We start from the raw sequence: 14294 nt of genomic DNA, 5'->3' as shown, positions 1-14294 counted from the left end.
GCCAATATGACATTATTCAAAAGTTTGAGAGTTGGATGAGTTGTGTTTTGAATCTGAGTAGAGGGTGACTGGTGAAACCTCCTTAAACCAGCAGAGCCTTTTGGAAGAGTTACAGAGTGACACATGATCCCAGGAAAAGATATATTTCTGTTAAGGAGGTGCCAATATTGTGTCCATGCCATTTCCAAAGCTCCACTATATATTTTCTTCAACTTCTTTGAGGAAATACTGACTTGTTTCCACTTCAGATCAGCTATTCAGCTTCAAAGCTGAAGTGGAGCACATTCTCACTCACTGGATACTTCTCACAGATAGAAAAATGAATGCTGGTGATTGTGAAATACTAAATACGGGATGAATAGGGAAGGAATGGAAAACTGGAGAAGGAAGAAGAATGCAGTAGCATATTCTGGAAAACACCCTGAGTGGTTTCCTGAAACTATTAGTAGGATTCCAGGTTCCCATTGTAAATAAGAAAAACAAAATATCTTTGATTTCTTTTTATCTTCATTAAGAACCCTATCTTATCTCTTTATCTGATAGGTGCATTTTATGAAATGGTTCAGAACTTCCCTCGAGTGGAGAAAAATGTGCACATGGACTCCTACAGATATAGCCACAGATGGAAACGACATTCGGAATTGCTCAAATCAGTGGACACCAACAGAGCCAGCATAGGACAGGACTCCTCAAAACCTGGAGGTTTTACAGATCTACTTCCTGATGACACGCATGATAACACTACGCAAATTGAGGTAGTGGGCTATTCGCTGTTGATGTTGTTGACTTCAGATAGCTGCACAGTGAGCACTGATATAAAACCTCATTATTAACCCCTCACAGCTTTCCCAGGAAAGCTGTTTATCAGCCAGCAAGTACAGACATTTCAAACATTATATACCAGAGCAGGGAACTGGCCCAATCAGATACTGTCTTAAGAATTCATAGACAGTAGGCAATGCAACTCCAAGGGTGTAGCCTTTTATTACAGCAATGTTCTCATCTCATCTGATTCAGTTAGTTCACTCCTGTGAGAAGAGGAGGGAGACCTTATCCATAAACCATACTCTTAATGAGCCTTGTGTTTTATGAATTCTATTTTCTTTCTACTGTATATACCCAGTGAGTCAGAAAGAGCAGGTTAATGTCTGCAACTTACAAAAAACCCTGCAGATGCACAATACATTTCTATGCACCAGCAACCTTTTGTTCTCTTATTATATCCACTTTGTTCTGGTGCTGCATCCTTTACTAAAGGCATAACTCCAAAATAAAGAATCTCACGAATATTTAAATCACTTTCATTATCCTTATTGTACATCCATGGACGTCCAACTTTCATGTCTTGGAAATCCCAGAACAAATGGAACTTGAGTTAGAAATATGTATGTGCATTATGCCCTTGTGCATGCACATGTGTGTATTTATTCATAATAAATATGTCTTTTTATAATAACCAGTATTTATCCTATAGATTTAAGCTCAACAATGTGCATTATGCAAAGACATAATTAATTTCAGCTGCTCTCCTTTCCTATATTTAATGATGTTTCTATGAAATGAGATTCATGAGAATCAACTATACTCCTTGGTAGAATACGACACAATGTAATATTATATGGAAACACTATGAAAAGATAACCTTTTCAAATATCTGGTTCTCCATTCCCTGGCTTCATTATCATGGTTACTTTTCCTTTCTTATTTTTTGTTTCCAGTCATTATTAGAACCTTACAAAGAAGAGGAATTACATTACATTTCCTTAATGAAATGTGAGAGTTTTTTTAAAAAAGTGAAAACACAATTATAATTTGTTCATCATTGCAGTTGCTGCTCTGTAGCACCTAAATTAATTTCCTATCACCATTAATTTATACGGTTCCATGAACTGATTTCTGATTTCATTTGCAATACACAAAACTTTGCATTGCTCTTCAACAAGTTATCTATCACTGCTATACCTAAAACCATCTATAGTAGTCAACTTAGAACCACAATTGGGACCAGAAGATGGTTGTTAAATAAATCATGCCTGATTTTACAACAGTTGTCAAGTAAACCATGTAGTTGTTGAGCAAATCTTCATTGACTTTGCTTGTCACAAGCCAATTGAGAAGATTACAGATCATGACCCTAGGGTGCTGCAACTGTCGTAAATGCCTGCAGGTTGCTAAGTGCCTGGATTTTGATCACATGACAGTGAGAATGCTGCAACAGTCATAAGTGCAAGGACCAGTTATAAGCCACTTTTTTCAATGGCATTGTAACTTTGAATGGTTGCTAAATGAATGATTATAAGTCAAACATTACGTGTATATCTAAAACTCTACCTCTATTTTCAGTTGTGGAGATCTTGGTGCTCTCTGAGCTTGATTGTTTACTTGCAGAAGACATGATGAAAACTCCTGAATCTCATAACACATGGATAAACTCAACCATAATTTCACTAGGAAACTGTGAACATCCAAATTCAAGCTGAATCCAAAAAATGCTAGAAAACCCCTGGAAACTTGGAATTCAGACACATCAGCCATCGGTAGATACTTAGTGAAAAAACACATTTACATACCATTCAAAAGCTAAGAAAGAAACAAAAAGATCAGAACACATAGTTTCCAGCAGCCAATATCCACATAAGCAAAGATTAACACCTGTAAAGGATCAAGCAAAAACAGCACCCTAATCAAGGAAGTACCAAGGAGAAACCACACCCCATCAACACTGGAAGATAAGCTGCTATATATAAACAGGGAACAAACCTCACATTCTGGCACTGATGATATTACTTAGTTTAGTAATGAAACATCTGCAAATAAACAGTCAAGCTCATAGAGCACATACAACTCCAGAGCTCACCTCTGAGCTACATACATTCTTCTTTTAAATAATTGTCAATGCACAAATTGAAATTGCTATTGGAAGCTGGGCAGCATATAGTTTATTATTATTATATTCCCCAAAACGTGAAGTCACATTTTATAATTTTTCAAAATGCTGCAATGAGTCATTTTGGCAACTGTGTTATGTTTCTGTTTATAATCAGTTTATTGTTATTCTTATATTCAACCCATTGATGAATATTAATAAGAAACTTGAAAATTAGTAAGAGCTGTCGTCACGTAATAAGTAATAATATACATGCCACATTTTATATTGGCTCTTTCAGATCACAGGCTATATTTTAAATTTACCAATCTAATTTCCTCTCTCACTGGGCAAATTATGATTAGGGAAAATTATCTTTTGCAGTTATTTTCTAATCTGAATTAGAAAAATGCTTTTGTATATCTTCAGTTTGGCGTAAAGGCCAACTGTTTCCTAACATTAAGATATACAATGATAGGAAATTGTGTTTTACTATGATTCTGATTCTGATGCCGTTCATATATACCTTCATTCAAGGTTCTATGCTTCCTGAATATCCAATAGAAATTTTTGGACTTTAAAATTCTCATATCTTCCCTCTTCCTCTTTTGAAAAGAAAGGAAATAAATTGCAAAGTTCTGCTTATATTTATATTAACAGAATCTATGTAACATACGAACACTGGAAAGCTAGCTAGTTTAAACATTAATTCAATGAAATCAGGATTAAGATATGTCATAAGATATTTCTTATTATATCAGAATAATGTATAGTTCAAGTCTTCAATGTGCATTATTATATTAATGATTTACGACACACTGATAATCTTGATTTTAAAAACCTCTCTGCAAAAAAATAAAAATAGAAAATGCAAAATCCCTTAATAAAAATAATGTAGTGCTGTTTGAGAATCATATTGTTGTATATAATATTTGGAGCCTGTTTCATGAAATGGTTGAAGTCACCTGGCTAGTTATCAGTAGATTGTGAGTTATAGTTCTACTTTAGGCACAAAGTCACCTGGATAACCTTGGTCTGTCACTTACTCACAGCCATAGCAAGAAAAAGGACAAGTGATTTCCAAAAATGTTGCCAAGATAACTCCAGGCACACCTCCAAAGATAAAATAAGAATGAATATGCCTGCATACATTCACATATACATAGAGCAGAATATAGAATTGCTCTTAAAGATTTAGGTTTCTAGGTGTTACCATAAAGGCTAAGAAGGCCCAGCAGAGATTATATTTCTTGAGACTTCTCAGAAACAACAACTGAATGAAAAACTGCTGGTGACCTTTTACCATTGCTTCATAGAGAGCATTCTAACCTATTGCATTTGTGTGTGGTCTGCTAACTGCACAGTAGCAGATAGGAAAGCATTCCAGAGGGTAATAACCATCACCCAGAGGATTATTGGCTGCCCTCTCCTCCCCCCCCCCATGAACTGTACCATTCCCACTGTCTTAGGAAAGCTCAAAACATTGTTGAAGACTCATCTCATCCAGACATTCTTTTTTTGAACTATTACCATCTGGCAGATGGTACATGATAATAAAAACAAAGACAAATAGGCTGAAAAATAGTTTTTATCCCAGAGCTGTAACCATATTAAATACTACTGTATGTAGTGCAACATTGAAGTGCAATATTAGGGGCAGTGCAATGGTTAATAGAATGCGAAGGATGTGTATATATATTGTATGTTCTTATTTTTGGTTTTTACTTGTGTGATGTGTGCACTGTGGACAACACTTAATTTTGTTGTGGTTAAACAATGACAATAAATATATTCTAAAAGCATAAGCTATTTAGGGAAGAAATAGAATGTTGTTTCTTATCTCTGGAGGTTCATGCCATTTTTATTTAGGCTCTTAGAGATGTTCCCGGAGGAGGGGCAGTGGCTTCAAACTAGTACGTGCCATTTCCAAAAAAAAGGTAGAGGGTTCATCACCTGAGCTGTGCGAAAATGTTGACCCAATTGCCCTATCTTTCCATGAGTTCTTCTGTATATTCTCCTTCAGGTCATAAATTCCTGAAGGCATATTTTTCAGAGGTTTATTTTTAAAAATGTATGGTAAAATACTTATACTTAATTCTAAATTATGATATGAGGAATAAACATTTCTTAATTTTTTTTACTTTATACTACATGCAGAACTGTCATATATTTTTAAATTTGAAAATTGTCTTGCAACATTGCAGATGAATAAAAATTGCAAAAAAGATAAATATAATATGCCTATGTTCCCAGATACTTAAGTTCACTTCATATAATTCTCCCTGTCCCCATGACATTAGAGGATAATGCTGGCAGTTAAAGTATGTGCAGTGGAGAGTTCCAAGGTAAAGAAAGGTTAGCCTGGGATGTGCAGGATTATGGCAGATCACATTGGCATTCGCAAATTATCCATTTTTGTTGGGGATAATTTCAAACACGAAAGCCCCCTGGAGTTATTAATAAAAAGAGCCAACCTGAGCAGATGCAAATTACTAGTTCCACTGAGAAGGAAATAGCTCTTTTTCTCTCTCTTCCCTTCTTACCCATCTATCAAGAGCAGACTTTGCAGTCAGAGTATAACTTCAAGGCAATTAAGCAGTTGCACTTCTCATTTTAGAAATCAAGAATTGAAGGAACTGATAGCAATCAGTGGTGGGAAAAAAAATCTCCTTCTTGCCTTAAAATCTGAGAGTTAATTGTATATGGAAGCATTTTCTAGTCCCACCCATTCCTTGCTCTTCAAAACTGCAAACAGCTGCAGATCACTTTCAGAATTTAATTCACAAATTGACCCAGTTATGCAATTTTATTTTATTTTAAATGAGATGAATAGTTGCTTCAAATTTTGCGAACACAGGTTCCATTTAGGTGGGAAAATGAAAAATGCCGGTGGGAACACAGGTTCCATTTAGGTGGGAAAATGAAAAATGCAGTGCAGTGCTATAATGTGTAAAAAGTGATTTGTTTTGTTCTTTAAAGACTAGTTTGCTACTAGCTGATAGATTCATGATATTTGCAGATCACAAAATTCATTGCTGCTTGATATTGGTAACAATTGGTCCTAAGCATCAATAAGGCATTAGATTGTCTACCTCTGCTGCAACCTTTTCATATCTTCTCTACATGTATATACTATGTGCATAAAGAGAGATAATGAATTATATATTTAGTTTATACCCAACTTTCCCATTTCAGTGTCAATTTGAATAAAGCTTTTCTATATGCAAGGTAAATAGGTAGGAAACGGTTATTAATTATTGTATTAGGCTAAGAGATCAAATGATGTTCATATGTTTATTTTAGAAGAAATAATTCTCCTTTAAAAGAAGGGTTTAACATTTTCACCAAAGTAACCAGTTTGCTAGGCAGCAAATGCAGAATGTAATCAACCAGTAATTCATCTCAGTCCGCCAAAGAATTTGGCTGCATCCTCAGAATGAACAGAATTCATTGCTTTGACCTCTGCAGAAAATCAACAAGTTCAAACTCTTATGTCTAAGTAAAAAGTGCTAATAAGCAGTTATGTCAAAAGCCAGATTATCTCTATTCTACAGATCAACCAGACAATCAGCAGAATGACCGTCCCCATAGTAGTCAGGACTCTTCAAGTTACATTGTTCTGAGGCAGCTATTTTAATAAATCTTTCTCTTGGGGGGTTACATATTCCAGCAAATCTAAATTACGTAGAGAAGACCTGCAATTCACAATAGAAAATATTATGGATCAAAGACCTATGACCTGATTTAATATCAAGGATTGTTCCTCAATTTTCTATTTAATTTTAAATAGAAATTAGTATGGATAATTTAATCTTTTCATTCTTGCTTATCCATGGAGCTTGGCAATGATCTTTTGGAAGTTAATAGTTTTTAATAGTTTAGTAGTTAAACAGCAGGTGCAGCTGAGATTTTGTTTTTCTGGAGAGGATGACAATAGGTGGAGCTTTACTAAGATTATCTTAGTTGATCGTGGTGTTTTCATGTTTCCTGACTCAAAATTGTGAAAAAACAAAATCTAGTGATGCTGTCAGCTTTGGTTCTGTCACTTGCCCAGTTTGTTGTAGAGCAATTTCCACTGAACATTTGATTTGAAGTACAAAACATCTGGAAAACATCACACGGTCTCTTCATGCTGTTACATCAACATGTTGGTGCTTTCAGTTCACGTCATATTTTTTATGGAAAATAATACACAAAGGTAATCCATGCAGTAATTGTAATCAGGTTCTTGATACAAATCTAAGTGTTATGATTATCACTGAAAGAAGGCATTTTCCTTATAAAGACTGATTGTTCAGTAATGAAATGGTAAGAAAAGTGGAATCTGTTCTTCAGTATAGTACATTAATGCTTTGAAGAATAGTAGCAGCCTAGATTATTAGACCACGTTTTAGTTGAAAGCAAGGATTATTCTTATTATTCCTGGGGCTGCAAAAACAACTTTGCCTTTTTTTCTTAGGAAATTATTGTATTATTGCTGAAGAATTTCTAATGTTGTATTAAACCATCTTTTCAGGCTTTTCAAGAATTTATTCCAGAAAATTACCTTCACTTTAAACAGAAAATACTCCTATGCAGAAGAAAATTGTCTGGGCTCAGGTGTGAGAAAAGTGTAAATTAGTATTTCTGGGTAGAAAGGACTGAGAGTGAATAAGAACAATTTTTGCCTTCTGACAAAATTAAAAGAGGAGGTTGTGTCTTTTGAAAGCAAATAATTGATTTTTTTCAAACTTTACCCACAAAGAAATGTGAATTATATTTTTTTACATACTATACCCTTCAGCTATTTGGAGGCAGAGTGATCCAAATATGTTTGTGCAATATATATTTTACTTTGTAAACAAAGATCTGAAACTTAAATGTATTCAATCATGCTACAAAATAAATACAGTTGGTGCTAAAACTGCAATTCATCTCTGATAACAATTTACATAAAGTGTATTTGCAGTCCAGATAATTTTCTGTTTTACTTCTAGGCAGCTAATGCACTAATATATCTCTGTCTTGTTTTCCTGTTGACTTTGTTTTCCTACAGAACATATAATTAAAATAGTATTGAAAAATATGTTTGGCTGGAAATCACATCAGCTAGTCTCATTTAAACACCTCATTTAAACTCATTTACTCATTTGGAGTAAAATAGTAAAGCAGCTCAGTAGGACTAATTTATAATAACTTTCACAAATAATTTTATTATGAAAAAGAGGGTGTTAAGTCTTCTAGTTAATGGCGAAAGAAGAGCACGCATTCTGTAGCCAACAGTTCTTTATTCATCTTCTGCTCACTCCAAAAACAACTCAGAGACGCACAGGCCTCTTATCTTGTGTCCGGATCCCCGGGCAAAATGGTTACAGATAATGGCGCGCTTTCGCACCATGTGCATGCACGCAAGGCTGGCGCCACTCAGTCTGGCCCGGGCAGCTTGCAGCAACCCCGGGACCATAGCAATGTCCCGAGCCTACTTTTGCAGGCTCAGGACACAACACCCCTCCCCCCAGATGAAACTTTCTCCGCACACATTTGCGACCTCTCTAAAGGGACGTGGTATAAGATTCCATCAATCAAATGCATGGATTGTGGATGTTGACTCTTGTGTGATACCATGCTATCGTTTTGGAAATAATTGTATCTGACACTCCAAAAATAAACCAATAACTCCACCATTCATTTATGACATTACTGCCTTATTTTCCTCGTGACTTGATAGCCACTTTACAAACTCCCTAAGGTGTTTGGGTGGGTATTTAACCCGTTGCGACCTCCTCGGACCCAGGGAACACCCTTGGCTTCCCTGCTCAATTACTGGGTTTGGGGTGCCCACTCTTTGCTGCCCCACTTGCCCATGTGACCTTGGTTCAGTTGCCTGGCCTGCTTGCTCACCCACCAGGCTCGGCAGGCCAGGACTTTGCTCCTCCCCATACCCAGTTGACCTGCCTGCATGTAGGCTGGCTGGACTGTCTGAGTCCCACTCAGTATTTTGTGGACTTGTGGTATTCTCCAGGTCCACAATGGACCTTCCTTGGGAACACAGTCCCTCACTCCCAAGCCCAACAGAAGGGTTGTCCGGGGTAGCTGCAGTGTCCCAATGCCTTGTGGCCCCCCCATTCAGTACCAGAGGTGCCAGAATCAGGATTCGCCTCTCTGTCTACTCCCTTTCCCATTGACTTCTTTCTGGGAGCAATTGCGGAATTGGGCCAGTTCTCTTGGTTTGATGCCAGTACTCTTGTATTCTTTGATTTGTTTGGATACCCTGGTTAGTCTCCCTGTCTGGAGTGCTGTATGGTGTGTGTGAGTAGTGTGGGTACCCCCTGTGTGACTCCCTGGCTGGAGTAAGTGACGGTGTGGGGAATGTTCCCCATCCCAATGAATTCGAGATGGCGCAGCAGTTAGAGTACAGTACTGCAGGCCACTTTAGCTGACTGTGTTCAGCAGGTCAGCGGTTCAAATCTCACCAGCTCAAGGTTGACTCAGCCTTCCATCCTTCCGGGGTAGGTAAAATGAGGACCCAGATTGTTGGGGGCAATGTAAATATATATATATACACATTGCTTACTGGTGTACACCGCTTAGAGAGTGCTTGCACTTAAAGCGGTATATAAGTCTCATAAATAAATAAATAAATAAATTCCTGTTGGGAACACTTGCAGAAACTTGAGATGGGCCTTCCCCGGCCTCCTCAGCGGCCAGTGACTGCTGATAGCGATCCCCAATATGCACACTAAAGCCCTCCTCCCCCCCCCCAGAGAAGAGTCAGGAGCAGAAGAGGAAGAGTCCAGCCTCGTACGCAGCTGGTCTATGTGTCGCCGGAGAACGTGGCTGTCGTCTACGGAAACCTCATAGAACAAAGGTCCAGAGACCTTGCAGACCACAGCTGGAATCCAAAGATGACTGGGCCCATAGTTCCGGGTCCAAACCGGAGCGCCCACTTGCTAACATCTAGATGCCCGTGGCTGTGAGAGTGCAGGCGCCACCCGATCAGGGTGCAATCTGTCAAGTTTAGTTATTAGTCTGCGATCCCAGCGGAGTTCTGCTGGGCTCTTCCCAGTGGAAGTACACGGTGTGGTACGTTGTGCAAGAAGAAAGTCAGCTAACCTGTGATGCCAGTCACCGTAAGTCAGTTTCTTGAGGACATCCTTGGTGATGCGCACCATTCGTTCAGCCATACCGTTGGTGGAAGTGTGGAAAGGAGCCGAAGTTGCATGATGGATCATGTTGGCCTGAAGGAAAGTCTGGAACTCAGAAGAAGTGAATTGTGGACCGTTATCTGAAACCAGAACATCTGGAAGGCCATGTGCTGCAAAACTGCCTCTCAACACCTGGATTGTCCTGGCAGTAGTAGTAGAGGAAACAGGAACAACCTCTAGCCACTTTGAATGGCTATCAACAACAACCAAGAAGAATTGCTCCTGAAAGGGCCCAGCATAGTCTATATACACTCTGGACCATGGTGATATAGTTTCCTCCCACCTATGAACTGGGGCCTGAGGCATTTCTGGACGTGACTGCTGGCACAACTGGCACCCATGCACCTGAGCCTCTATATCCTTATCTAACCCAGGCCACCAGAGATGGCTGCGTGCAAGCGCATTCATTCTGACAATGCCAGGATGTCCCTCATGCAGAGAAACCAAGATTCTAGGCCTCAATGAGGCTGGGATAACTACCCTACTGTTCCACAACATGCAACCCTTAAAGATGGATAACTCATGCTTCTTGAGCCAGAAGCTTTGGAACTCAGTACCTGGACTTCTGTCAGGCCATCCAGACAAGACCCATGAAAGCACACGTGTAGGTGTGAGATCTGTGGCAGTTTCTGTAGCCACATCCCTGGCATTGAGGGGAGATTCAGGCAACTGCTGAATGGAGAGTATATTGATGGCAGGAGCAGGGTCTGCTTCTACCAGCTTCAGAGATAGTCTGCTTAGGCCATCAGCGTGGACCATTTCCTTACCAGGTTTGTGAATTAATGAATAATCATATGCTGACAAAAAAATAGACCACCTCAGCATTCTAGGGGAAATAATATGAGGGGTTTGTTTGTTGGTTGTAAACAAGCCCAGCAGAGGCTTATGGTCTGTGTAGACCGTGAAATGTCAGCCATATAAAAAAGCATGGAATTTCTTAATTCCCGCTACAATGGCCAATGCTTCCCTGTCTATTTGAGTGTATATTACACTCAGCAGAAGACAGAGTCCTGGAGTAATATGCTATAGGAACCTGAGTTCCATCAGCCCTCAAGTGGCTAAGTACAGCTCCCACCCCATAAGGAGATGCATCACAGGCGATGCAGACAGGTAATTGTTCATTGAAATGTGCAAGCACATCATTGGACGTTAGCAAGGCCTTGACCTCATTGAAGCTCTTTTCGTGGACTTTTGTCGACTGCCAAACTGCCTGCTTGTCTAAAAGCCTATGTAGTGGTTCTGCTACAGCAGCTTTGTGAGGTAGGAAAGCATTGTAAAAAATCAAGCCTTTAATTTAGATTCAGCAGGGTGAATATCTTGGACGTCTATTATGAATCCCAAGAAATCTGTAGAAGTGACTCCTATCTTACACTTGTCTTTTTTTAGTTTTAGACCTGCTCTTCGAAAACGAAGCAAAACAGCCCTTAATCTCTCTGCTAAATTCTGAGTAGATTCTCCAGCAATTAGGACATCATCAAAATAGGGGCAAACTCCAGGGATACCCCTAAGTGTACTCTCCATGACACTTTGGAATATGTCAGGGGCTACATTTACCCCAAATTGCAGTCTCTTGACTTTGAATGCACCCCTATGCGTTACAATGGTCTGTGCTTCAGCAGCTGCTTCATCAACAGGTAACTGTTGATATGCCTGTGCCAGATTGAGCTTTGCAAAAACTTGCCCCCCTTTGAGGGAGGCCAAAATATGGCTGACTACTGGTACGGGTATGCGTGCTGTAGCAGTGCCTTGTTTAGTGTGCACTTGTAGTCTGCACATATGCATATGTCCCCATTAGCCTTGAGAGGCGTAACTATGGGAGTTTCCCATGGACTTGAATCTACAGGCTCTACAATACGTTGCTGGATCAATTTATCCAGTTCAGCATCAATTTTACCCTTTAGTGCAAAAGGTACTCTCCTAGCTTAACCCTAATGGGTGTGATAGTAGGGTCAAGCCTCAGTGAAACTGGAGGCCTCTTGTAGGACCTAAGTTGTAGACTAAACACATCTGCAAACTCCTTGCAGACTTCTGCTAGGCCCAACGTTTGCAAATATTGCAGCCCAGTAACCTGGATTCCCAAGGCCTCAAACCAATTGAGTCCTATAAGGCTCATTCGTTCACCCCCAACAACCAACACATCCAATGGACCCTCAAAATCCTTGTGCTGCACTGTAAGGATGGCCTTCCCCTTAACACACACCTTGGAATTTTGAAAATCTGTTAAGATTATGTTGGATGGCCTAAGTTTGGCCTGGAACCCACTGCTGTTGCAAATCTTTCTGAATGTATGAATGGAAATGATTGAAAGAGCGGACCCAGTGTCCAGCTCCATCCCCTTTTAACCTCACCTTAAGGGACAGCTTCTTTTTAAGGGGTTTGTGTGTGCTTGTTCTGCAAATACTTCTACGCAACACGCAGAAACCCACCCTATTTTGGCTAGGAACCCTGGTACCTTTCAGACTCAATTCTTCTCAAGGTTGTACCTTCTGGCGACCCAAACAGAAGGATGCTATATGGCCTTGCCTGCCACATGCTCTGCAGATGGAGGAACGGAACCTGCAGTGGGCTCTCTTATGGCGACCTCCACACCCGAAGCATTTGGACGCAGCTGAAGTTTTCTCTTGCCTTCCTTCTGCTTTCTTTCCGTGGACTGGTAAAGCCGATCCACCTCTTCTTCAGGATCTTCCTCAGAGCCTTCTTGGACGCCCTCATGGTGCATGGAGACTGCTTCTGGGTTGTTCCTGATGGGCCACATGTTCTTGACTGCCCCACCTGCTGCCTCCTCAGCCGTCACCTCTCTCAAAGCATCTTGGAATGAAATATCTTCTTTTGCAAAGAGTCTCTGTTGTAAGTCTCTGTTCCTTAAACCGCATACAAAACGGTCTCTCAGCCTTACTTCCAAATCTTTGAATTCTCAGGGTTTGGCTGCTCTTCTCAAAGCTGCAATGAATTGCTTAGTTGATTCACCTGCCCTCTGATCCCTCTGTTCAAACGTGTGTCTCCATGCAATGACAAACATCTTGGGCTGGAAATGTTCTTTCAATAACTTCTTTAAGTCCGTGTACGTTACAGACTCTAGAGGAGCAGGGCCGCCAAATTTTCCACAATTTCAAACGCGTCTTGACCACAGACACACAACAGGGTTGTGGCCTTCAAGCCATTTTCTCTGACTTGGTTCACCCTAAAGTAATTTTCTACTCTAGCAACGTAGGACTCCCATCTCTCTGGGTGGGCAACATCAAATTCTGACAAATGACCTATCTTCGCCATCTTACTTCTAGGCCTGGGAAGGAGTCTATCAGCTGAGCTTACCTCCAGCGATGCTGTACTGCAGGCCAGATGCTGAGTTTAATGCTGTCTTCCCTTCCTCAAGGACTCCTTGGGTAAGTCTTACAGCCTTTTTTCTTTAAGCCTGCAAGTCATCCCACCTTCGTCGCCAGTGTTAAATCCTCGAGTTAATGGCGAAAGAAGAGCACGCATTCTGTAGCCAAGAGTTCTTTATTCATCTTCTGCTCACTCCAACAACAACTCAGAGACGCGCAGGCCTTTTTATCTTGTGTCCGGATCCCCGGGCAAAATGGTTACAGATAATGGCGCGCTTTCATGCCTTGCGCATGCGCGCAAGGCTGGCGCCGCTCAGTCTGGCCCCGGGCAGCTTGCAGCAACCCTAGGACCATAGCAATGTCCTGAGCCTGCTTTTGCAGGCTCAGGACACAGCAGAGGGAATCTTTGAGATTAATTAATAGATAACCTTAATAATAATTCAGTATAGTCCAGTGATGGTGAACCTTTTAGAGATTGAGTGCCCAATCTGCAACCCAAAACCCACTTATGCATCATCAAGTGCCGGATAGGTGTGGCCCATTGGCTGGGTGTGGCCCACTGGCGGGGTGTGGCCTATTGGGTGGGCGTGACTGTGGTGGTAATGGCAGACTGGGTGGGACTAAAAAGTTCAATCAATCAATTCTAACTTTGCAAGATCTTTTTTTTTCCCGTGAGAAGTTGAAATTGACTGATTGAATTTTTTTTTTTTTTTTTGCAGACGGCAGCAGAGGTCTAAAGCAAAAAGGTTTTATAAAACCTAATTGAAGGCCTAGGACTGGGGCGATGGTGCGTGTGCCCACAGAGAGGGCTCTGAGTGCCGTCTCTGGTGCCATAGGTTCGCCATCACTGGTATAATCCTTCAAAAAAGATTAATAGTATTATAAAAACACAGGATCTGCCCATTGCAAAAATTGCCTGGC

The 14294-nt window shown here is 40.3% G+C and overlaps 1 protein-coding gene across 7 annotated transcripts in view; it reads left to right on the top strand.

The window, feature by feature from the left end:
- Nucleotides 1-14294, top strand: part of PLXDC2 (plexin domain containing 2) — a 330127-nt gene that overhangs the window by 159099 nt on the left and 156734 nt on the right. For all 7 annotated transcript variants that reach the window (XM_039331379.1, XM_039331380.1, XM_039331377.1 and 4 more), the window contains one exon: nt 544-755. In XM_039331379.1, the coding sequence (XP_039187313.1) occupies nt 544-755 (212 nt within the window). The remainder of the gene's footprint in view (nt 1-543; nt 756-14294) is intronic.

Source organism: Crotalus tigris, unplaced genomic scaffold (assembly GCF_016545835.1).
Source record: "Crotalus tigris isolate CLP2741 ecotype Arizona unplaced genomic scaffold, ASM1654583v1 scf7180000024437.13266115, whole genome shotgun sequence".
NCBI classification, from domain to species: Eukaryota; Metazoa; Chordata; class Lepidosauria; order Squamata; family Viperidae; genus Crotalus; species Crotalus tigris.
This window is presented reverse-complemented; position numbering and strand designations above follow the sequence as displayed.